Source organism: Sardina pilchardus, chromosome 19 (genome assembly GCF_963854185.1).
Source record: "Sardina pilchardus chromosome 19, fSarPil1.1, whole genome shotgun sequence".
NCBI classification, from domain to species: Eukaryota; Metazoa; Chordata; class Actinopteri; order Clupeiformes; family Clupeidae; genus Sardina; species Sardina pilchardus.
Window position 1 is genome coordinate 885,527 of NC_085012.1, and position 25,778 is coordinate 911,304.

General features: G+C 42.8%; 2 protein-coding genes across 5 annotated transcripts in view; one reads left to right on the forward strand and one right to left on the reverse strand.

Moving 5' to 3' along the window:
- Positions 1-202: 202 nt before the first annotated feature.
- pign (phosphatidylinositol glycan anchor biosynthesis, class N) lies at positions 203-24,695 on the reverse strand. Of its 4 annotated transcripts, XM_062521730.1 has the most exons (30): positions 24,577-24,695; positions 23,517-23,640; positions 22,311-22,562; positions 21,864-21,985; positions 21,619-21,717; positions 21,401-21,507; positions 21,094-21,218; positions 20,800-20,930; positions 18,456-18,572; positions 18,129-18,169; positions 17,896-17,955; positions 17,669-17,761; positions 17,495-17,550; positions 17,040-17,118; positions 16,292-16,474; positions 14,273-14,412; positions 12,981-13,080; positions 12,719-12,811; positions 9,947-10,038; positions 8,387-8,492; positions 7,692-7,800; positions 7,023-7,125; positions 4,956-5,055; positions 4,540-4,626; positions 3,035-3,090; positions 2,589-2,664; positions 1,624-1,697; positions 1,495-1,537; positions 1,356-1,408; positions 203-943 (listed from the first exon to the last, which is right to left on the reverse strand). In XM_062521730.1, the coding sequence occupies exons 3-30, from the start codon at positions 22,535-22,537 to the stop codon at positions 820-822; spliced, it is 2,796 nt and encodes a 931-aa protein (XP_062377714.1). In that variant the 5' UTR covers positions 22,538-22,562; positions 23,517-23,640; positions 24,577-24,695; the 3' UTR covers positions 203-819. The 4 variants fall into 4 exon arrangements, with proteins under 4 accessions (XP_062377714.1, XP_062377716.1, XP_062377715.1 ...); XM_062521732.1 differs by lacking the exon at positions 23,517-23,640 and having other exon boundaries at positions 24,577-24,597; XM_062521731.1 differs by lacking the exons at positions 23,517-23,640; positions 24,577-24,695 and adding an exon at positions 23,474-23,494.
- The window catches only part of relch (RAB11 binding and LisH domain, coiled-coil and HEAT repeat containing), a 64,848-nt gene continuing 62,858 nt past the window's right edge, over positions 23,789-25,778 (forward strand). Inside the window, 2 exon segments of the mRNA XM_062521728.1 lie at positions 23,789-24,249; positions 24,619-24,672. Of these exon segments, the coding sequence (XP_062377712.1) occupies positions 23,790-24,249; positions 24,619-24,672 (514 nt within the window). The 5' untranslated portion in view covers position 23,789.

Here is a 25,778-nt window from a genome sequence, read left to right on the forward strand (position 1 = left end):
GAAATTAGCTGGTTTTAAAGCATAAATGTATGTCTTTATTCCCCAGAGGTTGTGAGCTTGTTAGGTGAAGAACCCACATCTCCATGAACACACACAGTCCTTAGTTCTGGATTCTGACCTCATGTTCATACACACACGTTACACGGTCGACTCACAAAACCAAATGGCTTACAGATCATTACAGATTAACAGTAGAGCCCAATACAATCCAATGATTTTATTGACATAACACATTCAGGGTCCTCAATACAACAATGTGAAATCACTGTTATCAAGTAAGGCCTTAACTGCCCTTCAGGCGAACTGTCCAGTAGTTTTACCCTCATCCTTTAAGTCATATGGAACTAACTGTATAACTGTTTAACACCTTTTCAATAGTAGCTTTGACGTAACATATTTCACAATACAGTGCAAAATTAATTTATATTTTTTCCCTCAGTTGCCAGTACAAATACATCACAATACCTAATCATGTAATCAAAATACAAATCCCACTATGGAAATCCCTCTACAATAACACAATAAATTAAAAGGCTTTCAACGGCTAGGGCTAGATGAATACAACTCATCTATACAGACATACAGTGCCTACAGGCCTAGTAGAGACGTTCTCTTTGGAAATGTGCCTTGCCAACACCTCAGAGCCCCACCGTCCCTTGGGTGCCTGCTCAGAATAGAGCCGTTTCCGCCTTCGCACCACGCTAGTGAACTGTGCGTCTCTGCCGGCTAGCCGCCACCATGTAGCAGTGTTAGCGCCGGGCCGTAGCCCACAGACAGTGTGTGCGTGTAAACTCTGGTAGACAGCAAGCGCTAGTAAACTCATTTGAAGTGCACCTTCATCTTCTTCCCCATAAACACTCTCTTGGAGGTCAGGACGTGCGTCATGATACTCAGCAGCATCAGGAAAATAGTCATGGACATCACAATCACGTAGTGACTGATACTAGGGCACACAGGAAAGGAAAAGAGTGCATCATAATAATGTACTGTATAAAGAATGCATCATAATAGAATGCATCATAATAATGTATAAAGCATGCATCATAATATATAAAGAATGCATCATCATAATGTATAAAGAATGCATCATCATAATGTATAAAGAATGCATCATAATATGTATAAAGAATTCATCATAATATGTATAAAGAATGCATCATAATAATGTACAGTATATGATCCCACAATGTTAGAATATATCACTATGCGCAGTAATGTTTATGGTAAACCACATCCTGGATTATTCATTAACACGTACAGTAACTTCAGCATTTACATACGTAACAAACACTTTCCATTATATACACTTCAGGCACATGTAAATTTTAATGAACTTTCAACTTCCTAAAACCCACCTGGTGCCAATGTCAAGCCAACTTCCATAATCCTTCACCAGGAAAAAGAAGTGCTGTAACACAGTATAACTCATTAGTGCATTCTGTAGAGATGGAGGAATATCATGCGCCTTAACTCTGCACTGAGATTTAGACTCACCAAAGCCATCATGTCGGAGATGACCAGCACAAGTAAGAACAAGCTGGAATTGCAGAAGAAGTCTTTCATTATAGAGGGCACAAAAAGCGCTAAGAAACAGATATGGTTAAACTGAAAACACACATATACCTTCTAGAGGAAAGCTGAGTTGACACCTGAATGCTTTCAAATGTACACATTACGATCACAAATGGAATCAAAACCTGAAAAGAGAAAAGACATAGTTAGAAATCACATCCATCCTCATTTTGCTATGAAACCCTAACTAAGATTATCCGTTAAGACCAACACCTAACCCATGTCAGATTATCCATTATGACCAACACCTAACCCATGTCAGATTATCCATTATGACCAACACCTAACCCATGTCAGATTATCCATTATGACCAACCCCTAACCCATGTCAGATTATCCATTATGACCAACACCTAACCCATGTCAGATTATCCATTATGACCAACCCCTAACCCATGTCAGATTATTCGTTATCATTTGTTTTAGTCTGACTTGTCATTGACCACTATTCGTGGCAACCCTGACCAACAGGGATGTACAGGAAGCCTACGCGTACACTGATCCATTTACTGTAAGAACAGGAAGTTAGGTTCAATACCAAATGCAGTCTTTAGCAGTAATCTACACTAGGCTTTTTTGCACGTGGACCATGTTTCAAATTTCAACGTTTCCACAGAAACAATAAGTAGTGCACCATATAATACAGTATGTTAGTTAGAGCCATGGTGCTAGCAATGGAGTTAGCCATGAGTGTTAGCATCTCTTGCGGAGCCATCTCATCTCTCAGAGTGTAGGGATGGAGGTTCACATGACGTTCAAGTGCACAAATACATATGATAAAGACAACCACAGAGGCAGGAAGACAGGCTTCCAGTCAAACCAAATTAGGCGGATACATGCATAACTGCCAGTGTGTGTCTATGAGTCTGTGTCTGTGTGTGTGTGTGTGTGTGTGTGTGTGTGTGTGTGTGTGTGTGTGTGTGTGTGTGTGTGTGTGTGTGTGTGTGTGTGTGTGTGTGTGTGTGTGTGTGTGTTATGACTGAGGGCTTTTCAGAGGGGAAGTCCGAAGGCTGTACCTTCCACATCATGAGGCCTCCCATGACAAAGGGGTTGAACACAGTGAGAAAGCAGTACACAGACGCTGGGTCAAAGCTGTGAGGGAGGAAGAACACACCGTTAGGAGGAAGAGTCTCTGACACACACACACACACACACACACACACACAGAAGCACTAACAGAAACACAAACAGAAACACGAACACTCAAACAGAAACACACACACACACACATAAAGAAGGAGAACACTACAACAGGAAAATGCTTTGTCCACTAAGTTATATTTACACACATTGTGTCCACTGAGTTATATTTATACACACACTGCATAGTCATGGAGTCAGTGGACAAAGCAGTTCCCTGCATGTATATACTTTGCATAATTGTAGTGACCAATACATTTGAATATGAATAAAGAAGAGCAGTACAAAACACTGCTTCAAAACAACAACATAATCTCCATACCTGTTTATCGAGGCAATGTTGCCCGTTCCAAAGAAGGCTGTGATGATGAAAAACACCTGAGCACAGATGTTAAGGCTAACAAGCATATTATTATTATTATTATGTAATGTCTGTCTGCCTGTCTGTTAATCACATCATTGTGCCTTGCAGCACAGTACATGAGGCCAGAGCAGACCAGTGGGCTCAGTCTGTTGTGTGTGTGCGCAAATACCAAAATCACCACCCTGAAGGACAAGTTCATACTGTATGAAACTGTAAAACATATTTTAAAAGGATAAAATAAGTACACTTATTTTATTCAAATGGCTGGTATTTGCGGAGAATGAAGAGAAAGCACTCTTGATCACTCGGCCAACAGTGGAGAAATGATCTCGTTGTGATAGCATAAATGAACAGAGGACTATCGTACATGCACATTATGTTGACAATTTAAGCCATCCAGCGCAGCTGCCAGAAATAAAGACTTTGTAGTCCACTGTCTGGTCATTGGTCAATTATTTACATTCAATATGTATCAAGATAAAAAAGATCAAGATCAAAATAAAAAAAAACCCTCTGTCTGTCTGTCTGCCTGCCTGCCTGCCTGCCTGTCTGTTCGCAAGATCAAGTCATGGATGGATTTCAATGAAATTGTCAGGAAAGGTCTGAAATAACCCAAGGAAGACACAATTAAACTTCAGGAGCGATCCGTATCACCGTCTGGATCCAGGAGGCGGTTATCTGCACTCTCAGTGCTTTTCTAGTTTATCTTGTTTTAACAGTGAATTTCTTATTTGAAGTGTTCAACTTTACACTATAATCCTATTTCTAGATTTATTTATCTTATTCTTAATTCAAGAAAATGTGTCAGGTGAAATCATCTTGCTGTATGGACAGAACATTTCACTTGTTTTGAGTACCTTTTACCTCAGATTTAGTGGTTTTATCGTGTTTTTAGACACCACTTTTACCTCAGATTTAGTGTTTTTATCTTGTTTTTAGACACTCCTTTTACCTCAGAGTTACTGTAGTGGTTTTATCTTGTTTTTAGACACTCCTTTTACCTCAGATGTAGTGGTTTTATCTTGTTTTTAGACACTCCTTTTACCTCAGATGTAGTGGTTTTTATCTTGTTTTTAGACACCCTTTTTTGCAGTGTAGCAACTAAAGAGGTGGAGGCACTAGAGGAGGGGAGGGACTTGTACTTTGAGTAGAGTTGAAGAGTTCTTCAGGGTTTCAGCAGCCAAGCAACAATGGCTGTCATGTCATAGAAGGGTGGGCAGCAATGTCAAACCACCCTCAGCCCCACACACACACACACACACACACACACACACACACACACACACACACACACACACACACACACACACACACACACACACACACACACACACACACACACACACACACACACACACACACACACACACACACACACACACACACACACACACACACACACACACACACACACTTGATTTGTTCATGAACATGGTCCACAGCGGAATAACTGTAAAGGATACAAAAAAGTAGGATCTTCTGATATCGTCCAGTTTAAGCTGTCTAATCTTGGTGATGTCGATGTTTTCTGAGAAGTCGATTCTGAAGAGCTGCAAAACAAGCATTCCTGCTAAGTGGGTTGCCCACATGTGGTTAGCATGCTCAGAATGGAACATGATCTGAAGGACTCACACATGCCAGTACTCGTGAACACACACACAAACGTGCACATACAAACACACACCCATACCCAAACCAACACCCACCAACACCCCCCGCCCCCTTCCTCCAACAGACAGACACACACACACACACACACACACACACACACACACACACACACACACACACACACACACACACACGCAGTCATGCAAAGCTGCAAGTCATGCTGACAACATGGCGCAAGAAGCACAAACCGTTAAACATGGCGGCATACCTCAGTCTTGCTGAACGTCCCCGCACTCATGGCTTCCTGTTCGATGTTGATCCACACAAACATGAGCCACGACAGCACTGGGGGAAACAGAGCTTCATATCTGTGCAGGGAACAGCCATATAAAGTACAACAGTGTGAACAACCATATAAAGTACAACAGCGTGAACAGCCATATAAAGTATAACAGCGTGAACAGCCATATAAAGTACAACAGCATGAACAACCATATAAAGTATAACAGCACAACAGCACTGGGGGAAACAGAGCTTCATAGCTTCATAGCAGAAAGGGTTAAAGCGGATCTTTGCTCATAGCTTCATAGCTTCATAACACCCATATAAAGTCTAACAGCACCACAGCACTGGGGGAATCAGAGCTTCATAGCTTCATATCTTCATAGCTTCATAACAACCATATAAAGTCTAACAGCACCACAGCACTGGGGGAATCAGAGCTTCATAGCTTCATATCTTCATAGCTTCATAACAACCATATAAAGTCTAACAGCACCACAGCACTGGGGGAATCAGAGCTTCATAGCTTCATATCTTCATATCTTCATAACAACCATATAAAGTCTAACAGCATGAACAGCCATATAAAGTATAACAGCACAACAGCACTGGGGGAATCAGAGCTTCATATCTGTGCAGGGAACCAAGACCAGCGACACCTTTAACCACACAAATAAAGTGCAAGCACACAATGCTATATGGAGACAATTAGTTAGAGATACAAATGATATCTAAAAAAAGAGAAACACATTATTACACGCTTATCTAAACTCATATTTAGAGCCTGACTGTTAAATCGCTGTGCCGATATTATCGGCCGATATGAGCTATTTGCTAATCTATTGTATCTGCGTTGATAATGGCCGATAATTCATTTGAAATGAAGCAAAGGAAAGGCGAATGCCGATCCTTCATCTAAATCTCTAGTAATGTCTTTCCATTGCCACGCTGGAGACGAGAGGCAGCTAGAAATAGGACCAGCGCTTTATTACATACAGTATGATTCGCGCGACAGGCAAGCGTGCTGGAAGCGTTTCTATCTTAACGAGACAGTGAAGAGTCTGACCGCAGCGCAGCGCTCCGGCTACAGTGGTGCTCGGAGTCCTCCTTCAGAGTGTGTGGTCAGTGTGTGGTCATCCTATTTTTGCTCCTTTGTAGTTCACACATTAGATCCACTTCCCCTCTCACACACAAGTGATGAGAATGAGCAGCTCTATAGAGTGTGTTTCGGCACAGAGCCGCTCACATAAAGAAGAGGCTTTTTACTCCCCTCGATTCCCTGGCTGGCTCGTGGTTACAGTATGGATATGCTGGAGACACTGAGGCTGCTCTAACCTCCCCTTCACATGGGCGTCTAAATGCAAATCAACACGCTAGGCCTGCAGTGTTTAAACGCAGTATCCCACCTTGAGAGAACTTTTTTACGTTGTGTTGAGCGGCCCATTTATCATTTATCACTTTTTGAAATCCTCACACAACGAAATCAGAATTGGTCTTTAAAATCCTATATCGGTTGGGCTGTAGTAATATTGAACACATTTTCTCCTTGTCAATGGATAAAGTATGCACGTTTGTTTGTGTGTGAAAGAGAGAGTGTGTGTGTGTGTGTGTGTGTGAGAGAGAGACAGAGTGTGTGTGTGTGTATGTGTGTGTGTGTGTGTGTGTGTGAGAGAGAGGGTGTGTGAGTGAGTGAGTGAGTGAGTGAGTGAGTGAGTGAGTGAGTGAGTGAGTGAGTGTGTGTGTATGTGTGTGTGTGTGTGTGTGTGTGAGAGAGAGGGTGTGTGAGTGAGTGAGTGAGTGAGTGAGTGTGTGTGTGTGTGTGTGTGTGTGTGTGTGAGTGAGTGAGTGAGTGAGTGAGTGAGTGAGTGAGTGAGTGAGTGAGTGAGTGAGTGAGTGAGTGAGTGAGTGAGTGAGTGAGTGAGTGAGTGAGTGAGTGAGTGAGTGAGTGAGTGAGAGAGCGAGAGCGAGTGCGAGTGTGAGTGCGAGTGCGAGTGCGTGTGCGTGTGCGTGTGCGTGTGCGTGTGAGTGTGAGTGTGTGTGTGTGTGTGTTTACCCAGTACTCAGCAGCAGGTAGGTGGGCACCAGGGAGAGCAGGATGCTCATGAGCCGATGGAACAGACGCGTGGAGCTCAGCAGAGGCACCAACAGAGACACCCCTGATATACACACACACACACACACACACACACACACACACACGGTGAGAAAACCAGAGAACAAGAGGGTGGGTGAGAGACAGAGCACATATTGCTGCACTGCACATACACACTCACACTCGTTGCTGTGCTGCTCACACACACACACACTATCTAATTGTGCTAGTCTTCACTACAGAATCTCACACACACACACACACACACACACACACACACACACACACACACACACACACACACACACACACACACACACACACACACACACACACACACACACACACACACACACGGTGAGAAAACCAGAGAACAAGAGGGTGGGTGAGAGACAGAGCACATATTGCTGCACTGCACATACACACTCACACTCGTTGCTGTGCTGCTCACACACACACACACACACTATCTAATTCTGCTAGTCTTCACTACAGAATCTCACACACACACACACACACACACACACACACACACACACACACACACACACACACACACACACACACACACACCTAGGTGCCAGACCTAGCGGTGGCTGCAGGGCGGTGTGGTGAGAGCAGCGTACTCACCTAGTGTGGTCCAGCTGACCAGCTGGTTGAACAGAGGCAGCCCCTGCTTCAGCTGGAGACTGGAGTGTGTGCTGGTCAGGACATACGCACACAGCACCACATGGACCATCTGTGACCACACACACACACACACACACACACACACACACACACACACACATCGTTCATCAACCTCAGATCTGCTCATGTTTAGCTAGTCAGTCAATAAAAGTGCAACATATTTACTGCACTGTGACTTGTGTGTACACTTTCACTGTTCCAATGTAATCATATTTACCATCTTTACTGCACTGTGACTTGTGTCTACACTTTCACTGTTTCAATGTAATCATATTTACCATCTTTACTGCACTGTGACTTGTGTGTACACTTTCACTGTTCCAATGTAATCATATACAGTATACCATCTTCACTCCATTGTGACTTGTGTCTACACTTTCACTGTTCCAATGTAATCATATTTACCATCTTTACTGCACTGTGACTTGTGTGTACACTTTCACTGTTCCAATGTAATCATATACAGTATACCATCTTCACTCCATTGTGACTTGTGTCTACACATTCACTGTTTCCACTGAATCACTCTACTGTGAGTAAGCAAAACCACAAGGAGGGCAAATGTTTCAGATCGGTCATGCCAACTGAGCGATGGCTTCCTCGGGCGCGTGCCCACAGTCGTGCAGGGCGCCCACCTGGCATGCGAAGAGCGTCTTGTCCTTCTGAGGGAGCGGCGACAGGCGTCGGGTGGAGACCAGGTAGGAGAGTGTGTTGAAGAGTGTGAGAGCCGCAGCGCACGTCCTGAAATACACACACACACCATGAAGAGCAGAGGTGTTAGGAGCGAGCGGTGTAAATACACACACACATGAAGAGCAGAGGTGTTAGGAGCGAGCGGTGTAAATACACACACACATGAAGAGCAGAGGTGTTAGGAGCGAGCGGTGTAAATACACACACACATGAAGAGCAGAGGTGTTAGGAGCGAGCGGTGTAAATACACACACACACACATGAAGAGCAGAGGTGTTAGGAGCGAGCGGTGTAAATACACACACACATGAAGAGCAGAGGTGTTAGGAGCGATCTGTGTCACAGGGCCCTGTGTATGGTACATGGTGAGGTAGTTCTAGTTCTAGGTAGTTCCTGCTCTATCTCAGTACACGGTGAGGTAGTTCTAGGTAGTTCCTGCTCTATTTCAGTACACCCTGAGGTAGTTCTAGGTAGTTCCTGCTCTATTTCAGTACACCCTGAGGTAGTTCTAGGTAGTTCCTGCTCTATTTCAGTACACCCTGAGAGGAGAGTGTGGCCTGCATACTGCAGACTCTCGGAATACTCGCTGGGCTTTTTTTGCATCATTTCCTTTTCATGGACGCAACAGACTTACACCTTGTTCTCGTGACCTTCAAAAGCCACCTTGCTGATGACACTTTATAGAGAATAAATGATCAAAGTTCACCATCATGTGCGCACTCGGATGCAAATCAGGTCCATCTGAGACAACACATCCCCTCACATTCACAGCACAAGTTGTTTCTGTGTGTACTCTCCTTTACGATCTCTTTCCACATAACATGATTTAACAAATGCAAAGGATGCACCATATACAGCGCATCTCTCTCAGGCGTACATCAGCTGCTGTTGGCACTACACTATGTGAAATGTGAAACCAGAAATGTGCAGTTGTGGCATTCTTCACCTCCACCTCAGGATCACATGTTGTCTTTAGTAGGTCATTTAAAACCAAGTCAGAAGGACAGCCTAGATAGGTTAGAATGTGTCAATAAAATAAAATAAAATATGGTAAAGTAAAGTAAAGTAAAGTAAAGTAACATAAGGTTAAGTCAAGAACAGTACAATAAAATATGGTAAAGTAATGTTAAGTCAAGTCAAGTAAAGTCAAGTAAAGTAAACTAAAATACGGTAAAGTAAAGTAAAGTAATGTAAAGTAAAATACAGTAAAGTGAAGTGAAGTAAAGTGAGTGGTCCTCTCACACAAGATGGTAAAGTAAAGTAAAGTAAAGTAAAGTAAAGCGAAGTAAAATACAGTAAAGTGAAGTGAAGTAAAGTGAGTGGTCCTCTTACACAAGATGGTAAAGTAAAGTAAAGTAAAGTAAAGTGAAGTAAAATACAGTAAAGTGAAGTGAAGTAAAGTGAGTGGTCCTCTTACACAAGATGGTAAAGTAAAGTAAAGTAAAGTGAAGTAAAATACAGTAAAGTGAAGTGAAGTGAAGTAAAGTGAGTGGTCCTCTTACACAAGATGGACGTTTGACTCGCGCCCCACCACGGGCATGAGAGGAAACATGGCCAGACACAGACAGCTGAGGACCCAGGTCACACATCTCGTCTGAGGGAAACACACACACACACACACACACACACACACACACACACACACACACACACACACACACACACACACACACACACACACACACACACACACACACACACTATGTGTAAGTACCTATGGTAAGTACTAGATTCAACACTAGAGGGCAGTACTGAACGTTTCAAAGCATCACTCATTTGGTTTAGCTAAGCTTACAGAAGAAGATAAGAAATGGGTAAATACTAATACTAATCTTGAATTTCCCCTTGGGGTTCAATAAAGTATCTATCTATCTATCTATCTATCTATCTATCTAATACCGGCATGCACCAGTACCACTTCATCATGGTTTGCTGTAAAATAATGTACTCTCTAGGGGTGCAACGGATCGAAAAAGTCACGGTTCGGATCGTTCCTCGGATCAAGAGTCACGGATCGGATCATTTTTCGGATCAGCAAAAAAAAAAAAAAAAAAGACAAATAAACATAGTTTTGTCTTTGACGGGATGTTGTAACGTGGCTCAAGCACTTTCAGCATGTGTTTAAAGTAGGCTAGTGTTGTCATGATACCAAAATTATTGTTTCGATACCGATACTAAGTCAAGAATGACTTTTTCGATGCTTTTTTACAATTTTAGTTGATTTGGTGTTTAATCACCTTATATTGAATATTGTGTGATCATTCACACCAGTGGCCATCCAAGATTCTGCTTGACCCTCCACACACAATCTGCCTAATTACTAGTAGCTACAAATGTTTAGTCATTTGTGTACTGATTTAGCTATCTTTAATGTGGTGTGGAGGAGTGCGCATAGGAGGTGTGTGTAATTGAGTCCCTGTCGCTTTAAGAAATACATGATGGTAATTAGGCTCCAGTCTCACGGTTTTATTCTTGAGAAAATAAGTTGGATAGCCTAAAGTGCATGATGACAAGGATATTTCATTAGATAAAATACATGTTAATAAAACTAACAAGTCGAAGAAAATCTTTCTGGGATCATAAAAGAGATGAGTGTCTTGCAATGCTCCTTTATGATTTTAGTGAGCACTTAGCTATCTCCAGATGTACAAGTTAGCCAATGTTGCATAGCTTATTGCTGACATTGAACCCAACAGGCTAAGCCTAAATTACCTAAATATCATAGCATAGGTAGGTGCGCAACAAACTTGAGATGTAAATGTGCACAAACGAACTTGATATTAGGCTATTATTGTGTTACTGCTATGCAGCCACGTCAGCACTTAAACTAGCAGCCATTGCTGGTTATGGCATGACCGCTAATAACGTGTGTGAGAGCAGAAAAGACGCGCAGGCAGGCTAGGGGAGCAGAGCAGGGAGGGACTAGCATGCCTTGTGGACACGCATGTTACTTCAAAAGAACACACGGACATTATTATTAATAATTATTATAAATCAGTCCGCGGATCATGTGTGTGCCGAACCGAAGATACTGATCCGAACGGATCACGGATCAATGATGATCCGTTGCACCCCTAGTACTCTCTATAAAAAAAACTATGTACTCAGTCTATATTATGTACACTTGGGTGAGCTGTCAGATTGTGTAATGCTTCATGAAGTCTTGTGTAGGGTCATAAGGTGTAATGCTACATGTAGTCTTGTGTAGTGTCATAAGGTGTAATGCTATATATGTAGTCTTGTGTAGGGTCATAAGGTGTAGGCTACATGTAGTCGTGTGTAGGGTCATAAGGTGTAATGCTACATGTAGTCTTGTGTAGGGTCATAAGGTGTAGGCTAATGCTATATATGTAGTCTTGTGTAGGGTCATAAGGTGCAATGCTATATACGTAGTCTTGTGTAGGGTCATAAGGTGCAATGCTATATATGTAGTCTTGTGTAGGGTCATAAGGTGTAATGCTACATGTAGTCTTGTGTAGGGTCATAAGGTGCAATGCTACATGTAGTCTTGTGTAGGGTCATAAGGTGTACTGCTACATGTAGTCTTGTGTAGGGTCATAAGGTGTAATGCTACATGTAGTCTTGTGTAGGGTCATAAGGTGCAATGCTACTGTACATGTAGTCTTGTGTAGGGTCATAAGGTGTACTGCTACATGTAGTCTTGTGTAGGGTCATAAGGTGTAATGCTACATGTAGTCTTGTGTAGGGTCATAAGGTGCAATGCTACTGTACATGTAGTCTTGTGTAGGGTCATACGGTGCAATGCTACTGTACATGTAGTCTTGTGTAGGGTCATAAGGTGCAATGCTACATGTAGTCTTGTGTAGGGTCATAAGGTGCAATGCTACTGTACATGTAGTCTTGTGTAGGGTCATAAGGTGTACTGCTACATGTAGTCTTGTGTAGGGTCATAAGGTGTAATGCTACATGTAGTCTTGTGTAGGGTCATAAGGTGGAATGCTACTGTACATGTAGTCTTGTGTAGGGTCATAAGGTGCAATGCTACTGTACATGTAGTCTTGTGTAGGGTCATAAGGTGTAATGCTACATGTAGTCTTGTGTAGGGTCATAAGGTGGAATGCTACTGTACATGTAGTCTTGTGTAGGGTCATAAGGTGTAATGCTACATGTAGTCTTGTGTAGGGTCATAAGGTGCAATGCTACATGTAGTCTTGTGTAGTGTCATAAGGTTGTCTGTGTAGTCTAATTCTCTGCAGCCTTGCCCAGTGTAGCATTGGCTACTGCACGTCTGACCGAGCCGGTCATCTCATTACCTTAGCTTTGGAGTACAGGCCAGACACCAGTGGCCAGAGGGCCAACACCAGGAGCCCAAAGCTCAGGACAGCTCGGTAGAAAAAGCTCAACACCTGCAAAAAGAACACACACACCACACACCACACACACACACACACACACATGCATGCATTCAGTCGGCTTCCTACATCCAGAAATGACAGCACACTCCTCTTTATGCCGAGTGCTGAAAGACCAGCAGCTTCCAGCATGCTATTTCTGACTATTTTGCTAAAATCTTACCAGCAATTCAATCCCGAATGTAACCAGCACAAAATACCCAAAACACTTGGACAGAGGCAGAGAGGGAGCGGACTGCACCAGGTCTAAGAGAGTTCCGATCCTGAAAGAGGAGAAAGATGCTCTTTATGAGAAAACGTCAACTCACACTCACACTCACACTCACACTCACACTCACACTCACACTCACACTCACACTCACACTCACACTCACACTCACACTCACACTCACACTCACTTTACAGTGACATGCAGTGACTATATCAAAGTGAAACATTTCCTTCATGCAAATGGTGGCTGCATTTTGAGACTGACCCTGTGTGAGATGCAATGCTCATGCAAGACCAACAGTCTGTCCGCCTCCATTTACAAAGTAGTGCAAATCACTTTATCAAGTTTAAAGAGGAACTATGCAGGTTTGCCAATTTCTTCGCCGTTATCTCGTTTCACACTTGCAAGTTTCTCTGCAGAGCTTCCCCCACAGCTTTAGCGTGTATATTGTACAACACTCCTCAATCGGTCAGTCTGCCTTTCCATGAGCATGATTGCGAGGCTGCAAGACTTTCTGTGTGTCAGTGCACCAGCCCACCGGCCCAAAGTTGCCAGGGTGGTGTTTCCACTCACAGACGCTGAGTGGATGTGAAAAAAAGACATACCCATTCTCAGGACTCTGGAGCGGGATAGAAAACCTGCATACTAGTTCACCTTTAACTCAAGTGTGACATGAGGCAACGCCAGTCACAGGAGAGTTCGCACTGATGTTGGACTTTTTAAATCATCTTAAATCCATCTACATTGTTGGGCATCAGCCTCACCAGCCTCATGCGGTCATGCAGGAATGGATGTGTGTGGGTAAAAAGGGCTGCTATGTTCACTCACTATTTGATAACAGAGTACCACACCAGCCTTATGCGGCCGTGCAGAAATGGAAGTGTGTGTGTAAAAAGGGCAGCTACAGTATGTCCACTCACTCTTTGAGAACAGAGTACCACACCAGCCTTATGCGGCCGTGCAGAAATGGAAGTGTGTGTGTGTGTGTGTGTGTGTGTGTGTAAAAAGGGCAGCTACAGTATGTCCACTCACTCTTTGAGAACAGAGTACCACACCAGCCTTATGCGGCCGTGCAGAAATGGAAGTGTGTGTGTGTGTGTGTGTGTGTGTGTGTAAAAAGGGCTGCTATGTTCACTCACTCTTGGATAACAGAGTACCACACCAGCCTTATGCGGCCGTGCAGAAATGGAAGTGTGTGTGTGTGTGTGTGTTTGTGTGTAAAAAGGGCTGCTACGTCCACTCACTCTTTGAGCACAGAGTACCACACAGGCACGGGCAGCAGGCAGTAGATGTAGTAGGTGAAGGGACTCGCCTGGACCAGCAGGAAGGCCGTGATGACCAGACCCACGCAGATAAACGCTCGCCCAAGGCCCCGCTCAGACATCTTTAAAAAGGAAACAAGAGAGCGTAAATATGGGGTGGACCAGAGCAATAGACCCACGCAGATAAACGCTCGCCCAAGGCCCCGCTCAGACATCTTTAAAGAGGAAATAAGAGAGCGTAAATATGGGGTGGACAAGAGCAATAGACGTGAGGGTCATTCACACCAGCAGCCATAAATAGTATAAACAGTATACTACACTACTATAATATAACATATAATGTACATACTATAACAATGCTACCAGCACAAATTAGCAGAAACAAATGACTAGAAACAAATGACCATTAAGCAGCCACATAACAGATATGTGAGATACAGTATGTGCACCATCTCAACCATGACAGATGATCCTGACTGTAGTGGTCTGGTGATCTGGTGGTTGCAGTGAGAATAATCATGGCAATAGCAACTGTAATTTGCATTTTCACATGTGTGTGTTCTTGATGGGATGTGAGAGTAAGAGCAGCGCTAAGAGTGGGACATTACTCATACGTATCTTTAACACTTCAGCTAACACTTAGTTTCTCATGCAGCCAGCGCTAGGCACACAGAAGCACGTGTCTAGCACTGAGAGGCCCTCATTTAAATAATGGACACTGTTCACAAGTTATAAGTGCAAAGTCTGTCAAAAGGCAAGTCAAGTCAAATCAAGTTTATTTGTATAGCGCATTTCATACACAGAGGTCATTCAATGCACTTTACATAAACAAAACCAAACAGTAATAGCAGATAAAAGCATAGTTGGGCAAAGAGTCATTCAAATCAGCTTTAGCTACACTTTGCACTTAGTCCACACTATTGAAAGTAGGACACCTGAGCATGCACTGGTGCTGCTGGTGCTTTGACCAAGCTGACCGAGTGGTCTGTGGCATGTTTGATGAATGTGTGTATGTGTGTGTGTGTGTGTGTGTGTGTGTGTGTGTGTGTGTATGTGCATGTTTGTGTGTGTATGAGTATGCATGTATGTGTGTGTGTGTGTGTGTGTGTGCGTGTGTGCGTGTGTGTGTGTGTGTATATACAGTATATGTGTGTGTGTGTGTGTGTGTGTGTATGTGCATGTTTGTGTGTGTATGAGTATGCATGTATGTGTGTGTGTGTGTGTGTGTGTGCGTGTGTGCGTGTGTGTGTGTGTGTGTGTGTGTGTATATACAGTATATATGTGTGTGTGTGTGTGTGTGTTTGTGTGTGTGTGTGTGTGTGTGTGTGTGTGTGTGTGTGTGTGTGTTTATACAGTATATATGTGTGTGTGTGTGTGTGTGTTTGTGTGTGTGTGTGTATATATGTGTGTGTGTGTGTGTGTGTGTGTGTGTGTGTGTGTGTGTGTGTGTGTGTGTGTGTGTGTGTTTATACAGTATATATGTGTGTGTGTGTGTGTGTGTTTGTGTGTGTGTGTGTATATATGTGTGTGTGTGTGTGTGTGTGTGTGTGTGTGTGTGTGTGTGTGTGTTTATACAGTATATATGTGTGTGTGTGTGTGTGTGTTTGTGTGTGTGTGTGTATATATGTGTGTGTGTGTGTGTGTGTGTGTGTGTGTGTGTGTGTGTGTGTTTATACAGTATATATGTGTGTGTGTGTGTGTGTGTTTGTGTGTGTGTGTGTATATATGTGTGTGTGTGTGTGTGTGTGTGTGTGTGTGTGTGTGTGTGGTGGAAGGGTATCTGACCAGGTCTCTGTTGCCGGGCGGTTTGCGCAGGCTGGCGTGGGTCTTGAGGATGATCAGCATATGCGTGTGTGTGTGTGTGTGTGTGTGTGTGTGTGTGTGTGTGTGTGTGTGTACATGTGTGTGTGTGTGTGTGTGTGTGTGTGTGTGTGTGTGTGTGTGTGTACATGTGTGTATGTGTGTGTGTGTGTGTGTGTGTGTGTGTGTGTGTGTGTGTACCAGGTCTCTGTTGCCGGGTGGTTTGCGCAGGCTGGCGTGGGTCTTGAGGATGATCAGCACCACGTAGGAGGTCCAGCCCATGAAGCCCAACACCACACTGCAGCCCAGGAAGAAGCGGTCGTACGTGTGGTAGTAGGACAGCCCCTCCATCGCCTGCGTGATCATCTGCACACACACCAGGATCTGAGACAGGATGAGAGAGAGAGAGAGAGAGAGAGAGAGAGAGAGAGAGAGAGAGAGAGAGAGAGAGAGACAGAGAGAGAGATACCAGAAGAAAGAGAGGAGGGGAGATGGACAGAAAGACAGAGAGAGAGAGAAAGAGAGAGAGAGAGATACCAGAAGAAAGAGAGCGCAAGAGAGAAAGAAAGACAGAAAGAAAGAGAAAGAGAGAGCAAGAGAAAAAAAAGAAAGACAGAAAGAAAGAGAAAGAGAGAGCAAGAGAGAAAAAGAAGGAGAGAGGGAGAGGGTAATACGGAACAGAGTCACTATGCACAAATGCCAGAGGTCAGAGGTCAGAGGTCACTGACCACACAGCTTTTTCCACACATCAATCTCACTCATTTGCAAGGTCATCTTGTGATCAAGGTCATCTTGTGATCAAGGTCATCTTGTGATCAAGGTCATCTTGTGATCAAGGCCATCTAGTGGTTTGGTGTGCTTAACAGTCATTGTAAAGGTTGGAAGATGATCTTAATGGAAGATCTTTTAGAAGACAAAAAGGACACTGTTGACTCCCCGCACAACCTACCGCTTCATCGTACAGGCCTCTGTGAATCAGTGATTTGGCATGTCGCAAAAAGTCTTGCTGCTTCGACTCAGTCAAATGCCTGAGAAAACAAATTAAGCAAAGTCTAAAAATACAAACATACACAAAGTACATGGAAAAAGAGACACAACAAACATACAGAATAAACGAAATACAACTACAACGATCATGGTCACAATGAGCAAGACATTGGACTGAAGAGATCAACGTTACTCCTCAACAGATCCCTGTGTACTGTATGAGCTCATGCGTCTTTAGCAGAAGTCAGGGACGACACAAAGAGCTTGAGCCTCAACTGAGGCTGCAACAAGGGTACCATAGTATAATGCTACACTGTACATCAGCATTGGAAACGTGTTCTGGCTACTTCATAGTATAATGCTACACTGCACATCAGCATTGGACACGTGTTCTGGCTACTTCATAAATCTGCTTACGGGAATGGAGTAAACAGGAAGGGTAGAGTGGTCTCCTTCTTCTGGGCCATCTTGACCTGTGGAATGAATGTTGATGTGAATCAATGTTAGAAGGCATAGAACTTACCATATTCTTATTTATGACAATGTTATTAACATATTCTTTTCCACAATTAAGGGCCATATTGTACATACCTTGAACTGTTCCAGTATCTGAATGGAATTGGCATACATGCTTTCTGCCTTGAAGTGCTGACTGTTGTTGAGGAAGTTTAAAGGCAGTACACCCTGCAAAATGGTACAGATATTACCATACAGTAGATATAACAGTTACCAATAGTGTTATGTGTACATTTATCATACTGCTGCAAAGACATGCCGTTACTAGTGCATCTAAAACAGAAGAACGGAAAAACACTCACAACAGAATTGAGGGGGATGGGGACCCCGATGAGTGATGACATCAGGGGCGCTATATCTGCCTAGGAAAATAACAAACAAACAAATCACAAATAAACCAAGTGCATGGACACTCCAAGGGATCAACAAATACTTCACATCATTGTGGCGTTCGTATGTGGTTTCATTATACGTAGTGCCCCAGGGAGAGACAGGCATTAGTTAAATGAGTTAAAATAGCTAAACCAGATCCTACCTGATTGACGTCCACTCTTCTTAATGTGTCCAGCTTCCATTCTGACATGAAAAAGCAACGAAGATACAATACAGCATCAGTTATGTCAGTCAGATTGAGAAGAAACCAAATTGATCCAACCCACCCAGCTGGTACTGATCTGACCCGACCCACCCTGCTGGTACTGATCTGACCCAACCCATCCTGCTGGCACTGATCTGACCCAACCCACCTTGCTGGTACTGATCTGACCCAACCCACCTTGCTGGTACTGATCTGACCCAACCCACCTTGTTGGTACTGATCTGACCCAACCCACCCAGCTGGTACTGATCTGACCCAACCCACCTTGCTGGTACTGGTCATCGTAGGGGTGTGTGGTGGCCCTCTGTGCAGACTGCACCCCTGCACCCCACGCCACCAGAGGGGTCAACGTCTCAGACGCATGGCCTGCACCATGGGACCCTACACACATGCAGCCATACAATAATACCACCATAATTAATATACAGTATAGCCAGCCATACAATAATACCACCATAGTTATTATATAGCCATCCATACCATGGGACCCTACACACATGCAGCCATACAATAATACCACCATGGTTATTATATAGCCAGCCATACAATAATACAACCATAGTTAATATATACTGTAGCCATCCATACAATAATACCACCATAGTTATTATATAGCCATACAATAATACCACCATAGTTATTATATACTGTAGCCATCCATACAATAATACCACCATAGTTATTATATAGCCAGCCATACAATAATACCACCATAGTTATTATATAGCCATACAATAATACCACCATAGTTATTATATACTGTAGCCATCCATACAATAATACCACCATAGTTATTATATAGCCAGCCATACAATAATACCACCATAGTTAATATATAGTCAGCCATACAATAATACAACCATAGTTATTATATAGCCATCCATACCATGGGACCCTACACACATGCAGCCATACAATAATACCACCATGGTTATTATATAGCCAACCATACAATAATACCACCATAGTTATAGCCAGCCATACAATAATACAACCATAGTTAATATATACTGTAGCCATCCATACAATAATACAACCATAGTTATTATATAGCCAGCCATACAATAATACCACCATAGTTAATATATACTGTAGCCATCCATACAATAATACAACCATAGTTATTATATAGCCAGCCATACAATAATACCACCATAGTTAATATATACTGTAGCCATCCATACAATAATACAACCATAGTTATTATATAGCCAGCCATACAATAATACCACCATAGTTATTATATAGCCAGCCATACAATAATACCACCATAGTTAATATATACTGTAGCCATCCATACAATAATACCACCATAGTTATAGCCAGCCATTAAATAATACAACCATAGTTATTATATAGCCAGCCATACAATAATACCACCATAGTTATTATATAGCCATCCATACAATAATACAACCATAGTTATTATATAGCCAGCCATACAATAATACCACTATAGTTAATATATACTGTAGCCATCCATACAATAATACAACCATAGTTATTATATAGTCATCCATACAATAATACCACCATAGTTAATATATAGCCAGCCATACAATAATACAACCATAGTTAATATATAGCCAGCCATACAATAATACCACCATAGTTATTATATAGTCATCCATACAATAATACCACCATAATTATTATATAGCCATCCATACAATACAACCATAGTTATTATATAGCCATCCATACAATACAACCATAGTTATTATATAGCCATCCATACAATAATACCATAGTTATTATATAGCCATCCATACAATACAACCATAGTTATTATATAGCCATCCATACAATAATACCACCATAGTTATAGCCAGCCATTAAATAATACAACCATAGTTATTATATAGTCATCCATACAATAATACCACCATAGTTATTATATAGCCATCCATACAATACAACCATAGTTATTATATAGCCATCCATACAATAATACCACCATAGTTATTATATAGCCATCCATACAATACAACCATAGTTAATATATAGCCATCCATACAATACAACCATAGTTATTATATAGCCATCCATACAATAATACCACCATAGTTATAGCCAGCCATTAAATAATACAACCATAGTTATTATATAGTCATCCATACAATAATACCACCATAGTTATTATATAGCCATCCATACAATACAACCATAGTTATTATATAGTCATCCATACAATACAACCATAGTTATTATATAGCCATCCATACAATAATACTATAGTAATTATCCATACAATACAACCAGCAATTACTATAGTCATCCATACAATACAATCAGCTTGCAGTTCTTCTATAGCCACAACACTCATGAATTCTTACAGTTTCCCACAATTCACAGTGCACCATGACATTGCAATATCTAACACAGTACAGTAGACTTAACTGAGCTAAAAAGGTATTCTTGTTGTTTGCGGTTTAACCATTTCAAGGGCTGTATCATATATATTATATTGTATATTTTAATTGAATAAACCCTTTAGAGTATGTACCTTTTTGCGACGTGTAATCAAGTAAATAGCGAGGTCAGGTAAACAGTGAGGTCAGGTAAACAGTGAGGTCAGGTAAAAGCTTTGAGGCTGTTGATGTCTTACCCCAGTTGGTCATGCCGTGGTCAGATGTGAACACATATGCTGTTTGTCCATCGTTTCCAAAGAAGTCCTCCATCAGGGACACAACTTCAGACACCCCGTCATCAACAAGCATAATGTTCTCCAAATATTCTCTTCATTGTAAACAGGAAACAAATGGCGTATTTAGTCTTCTCTAGTATTCAGAACTACTTCAATAGTGAAAAACAACACAGACCCAAACTGAACTCAGTGTGCTACAGAGCTACCTGAGCAGAAGCGATGTGAGAAGCGATGTGAGAAGCGATCTGGACTCACCTGGACATGGGCCTGTGGGCGTGGCCGTTGGTGTCGATCCCGAGCAGGTGCAGGAAGAAGACATTCTTCTCCTCGTGCAGTCTGGACAGCAAGCTTTCATTTCCTTTGGCAGAGCTGAAAAAAGCCTATTTCATGACAAAAAAAAAAAAGCACTGAGACTCACATCTGTGTTTTGTCCCCAGGCAAAACACATAAGAAATATAATAAAAATACAGAGATCATTAATGAAAGTGTTAATATCACCCACAGCTCTATCATTAGGGGTTAAAGAATACATCAATACCACTGGAGCCCTGTTCATATGTACCTTTACTTCATCAAAGACCCAAGTGTCCAGTCTGGAGGCATCCTTGGAGGCGAAGTCTTCGCTCTCTGCAGGATACGTATGTGTGTAGACATGGTCCCCACTCGCGCCTACACGTGGTGTGATGCACAGAGACCCAGTGAGCTCACAAGACAACCACGGCCTCTATTCTGCTGCAGGCTACGTTAGATTAACGTTAGATTAATGTTAATATACCATACCTTTGGCAAACATTGGCAAAATATCAGGACTTCCCCAGCACCAGGTGTGCTTACTCTCATTGAACACCGAGTCAAACTCCACTGGGTTCTCTTTCCAGCCTGTTAGGTGATGGAGAAAATAAGGATGAAAATATGTGCATCTGTCTTGGATGAGAACATGCAAACATACACACTCACAAACATAGAAGTCCTCTAGGGGTGTGTGGTGGCCCTCTGTGCACTCGCCATCACACCCACTCCCTTACCTTTGGCCACAGCACTGACATCCTCATAAAAGCCTGCGATCATGGCAACATGGCCTGGGCGGGATTCAGTTGGCACGTGCGTGTGGGAGATCCCCCAAGTGCCTTTTTCCTCAATTATGTTCCTGCCACAGGGGGACATTATGATCAATACCAGACACTATACCGCCACAATTACCACTTCAGAAAAGCATTCATATGAATAAGCAATATAAGCACAAAAAGTCTGCACTATGCATTCACACTATAAATCTGCACTATGCATTCACATTTCACACTATAAGTCTGCACTATGCATTCATACTATAAATCTGCACTACGCATTCACACTATTTAAATCTGCACTACAAATTGTCAAATACAGTGCTAGATTATCCACATGACTCAAGGAGCGACATTCGTGCCGCCGACCGCCTCGCTTGACCAAAAGATTAGGGAAGAGCTGAGTACCTTAAGAAAGGTGCCCTGATGGTCCCATTGACATCAGGCTTGTAAAAGCTGTCTGCTCTCAGGCCATCTGCCACAAACAGGACGAGTCGCTTGGCTGGAGGGGGCAGGGGGACGTGCTGCGGGGTCATTCCGTGCACCAGCGGAGACGTGAAGTAGATGTCGAAGATGGAGATGAAAAACACGACGTGGACCAGCAGGCCCACAATAAAGAACGTCACCACCTTCATGGCTGCATGTGAAAGCCTTTTGGTGCTGAAAATCAACACAGACACACGGTTTCTTAAAATACATCCACAACATCATGAACTTTAACATCACTGAATAGAGTGGTCAATATTGCTGCACAAAGAAACAGAAAAAAAAGGAACAATTGCACAAGGGAGATGGGTAAATAGTAACAGCTACATGCCTATAAAACTATACAAAAAAAAATAAAGATCAACGCATTGTAAATCTCAATATTTAGACAAATAGTTAATGAATGGATGTCTAACAATGGATGTGTCTGAGTCAAAACTGCTGAAGCACAGGCTAAAATTAACGTTACTGACTTAAGAGACGGGCTAAAATAACCCCTTACCTCAATCAAATCCTTTTGTTTACACTCGAGCATGAAAGCGTTTAACAAAACAGAGCCATTTGAATGAATGGGAATCACAGCTAGAGAAGTTAACTAGCTGACTTTACAGTACAGCCCAAGAATTGAGATATCGTTACCAAAGCTAACCATCTCTACCCTAAAACTAGTCGGTAGTTACTCCACATCTTCTACACAAGGATAATGGAATGGGTTAATCTGTTTGAAAGACGGCTACTTAAATGAGAAACTACTTTGGCAGCCCTCTTCCTGATCAGCTTAAAATAAGAAATGCAGTTCAGCCTGAGACTTCCTGACTTCCTTATTTACTGACCTTTGCACTGAATTGCCATGGCATTTTGGGTAATGTAGTTTCATGACTTGCTTTATATCAGACCGAGGCCTGGTTACAGACATGTTTATTTATTCAGAATGAAGGTAGGCTACCACTAGGCAAGATGACAAATGGCAGTGAGATTGAGGCAACACAGGTGGACTGGATTGGAAGAATCGTGACTGATTAATACGTTGGAGGATGCTCTGACTTATGAAAAAATATACATTCAACAAAGACTCACGGAAATACCTGTTTGTTGGGATTGGCGAATACCGGTAGGATTAATAATTACCATGGGAAATGTTCCGCGTTGGTAGGGAGTAGCAGGTTCCAGCTGTCAAACCTGCCCTGCCCAGTACGCTTGGTCTGACACTTCCCATCCAATCCAGCCCTGCAATTCCTTGAGGGAGGCGGTACTGAAATGACATTTGGTCAATCAAGCCTAGCAAACTCTCGCGTTCTTGCTGTTCAATTGATCAGGAAAAGCTTAGCTAGCTAGCTGGTCGTCCGTTCAGGAAGACGGGGGATATAGCTAGCTAGGTGGCTGAATTCTTATTGTGGAAAAATGGCGGCGGGCAGCGTCAACCCGTTTAATCTCAGTGATTCCGAGGAGGAAACGGAGCGGAGACCGGATGGCGCTGACGAACGCAGCCCAAGTGATGGACCACAAGGCCAGATCACCAACCCTTTCTCCCCGCAAGCGGACAGTGAGCCAGCGGTATTACTACTGTCTAGCACCCGAACCAGTCCCAGTGTGGAAGGCATTTCAGTCTCGACTGCAGCAGCCGCTGCCATAGGAGGCAACGCAGAGACTCGGGTTCCTGTGGATGTGATCGCTGCCCAGCTCCTCCGGGATCAATACATCCTTACGGCCCTTGAATTACATACAGAACTACTAGAGGCAGGCAGAGACCTTCCTCGGTTGCGGGATTACTTTTCGAATCCAGGCAACTTTGAAAGGCAGAGCGGAACTCCACCCGCTTGCAAAGAGCAAGGACTTGGTCCTGCCGGACTCGGAGCGCTCAGTAAGTTGATCGTGAAAGACACAGCTAACCACACAATCAAACGCAGTAATGCTATCAGTACAGCTAGCTGGCCTCAGATACTGTACCTGCGTTTGCTAGTCGCAGTCAACATTGTATCCATTGGAAATGGTATGCTAGTCTGCTATTGCTAGCATGTAACAATGTAAGCAGTTAGCTAGCCGTGACAGCTAGCTAATTATGTGTCACCTGAAAAACGTATTAACGTGAGCCTTTATTCCTAAACAGAATCTAATTGAAACCCATCAGATAGATAGGGTACACTAACGTTAGGCTAGAGGCATTGTCTTATGTGTTGTGTTTCATAACCTTCGCTGATGATCACTGTGGAGTTTTCCTCACTGATCCCAGCAGCACAGGTGCAGGATAGGAAAAGAAGAAAAAGCGATGCTGCCCGTGCCCGCGGTATGTAGTGTCCAGACTCTAGATTGCCCTCTCCGACCACCGTTTGCTCTTTTTTGGGAACAATCAGGACTGACTGACTTCTTCTCTGACATTCCTGCCGTGTGGCTTTCCTTTACCTTAAAGGGATATTCCGCCATTTTTGGAAATACGCTCATTTTCCACCTCCCCTCGAGCAAAACAATCGATATTTACCTTGTTCCCGTTCATCCAGCCATTCTGTGAGTCTGGCAATACAACTTTTAGCTTCAGCCTAGCATAGATCATTGAATCGGATTAGACCATTAGCTTCTCGCCTGCTAGCTTCATGTTTAAAAGTGACTAAGATTTCTGGTAATTTTCCCATTTAAAACGTGTCTCCTCTCAAGTTAGAAAGTGCAATAAGACCAACTGAAAATGAAACCTGGCGTTTTTCTAGGCTGATTTGACATGGAACTACACTCTCATCTGGCGTAATAATCAAGGCAACTTGCAGCTACTGGCACTACTACTGCTTGTTGTCTATTGGGACTATTTTCAGATGCTGCGTACGATATCACTGCGCCTATGGTACGTTTGCAAGTTGTCTTGATTATTACGCCAGATGAGAGTGTAGTTCCATGTCAAATCAGCCTAGAAAAACGCCAGGTTTCATTTTCAGTTGGTCTTATTGCACTTTCTAACTTGAGAGGAGACACGTTTTAAATGGGAAAATTACCAGAAATCTTAGTCACTTTTAAACATGAAGCTAGCAGGCGAGAAGCTAATGGTCTAATCCGATTCAATGATCTATGCTAGGCTGAAGCTAAAAGTTGTATCGCCAGACTCACAGAATGGCTGGATGAACGGGAACAAGGTAAATATCGATTGTTTTGCTCGAGGGGAGGTGGAAAATGAGCGTATTTCCAAAAATGGCGGAATATCCCTTTAATGACACGATGGATAATCTTTAGCGGCCTGGCTAATCATCTTTCCAGCTGTTTGTTTCCCTATTGTTGACCTCTGATCTTTATTAGCATGGGAGCTCGTTTGATTTTTCTCTCCGGGGGTTAGCCCTGGTTTCGCATGGGTTTGAAGTGATCTCTGGGTATTGTTAGTGTGCAGTGCCACTCTCCAACGGTGGGTTCATT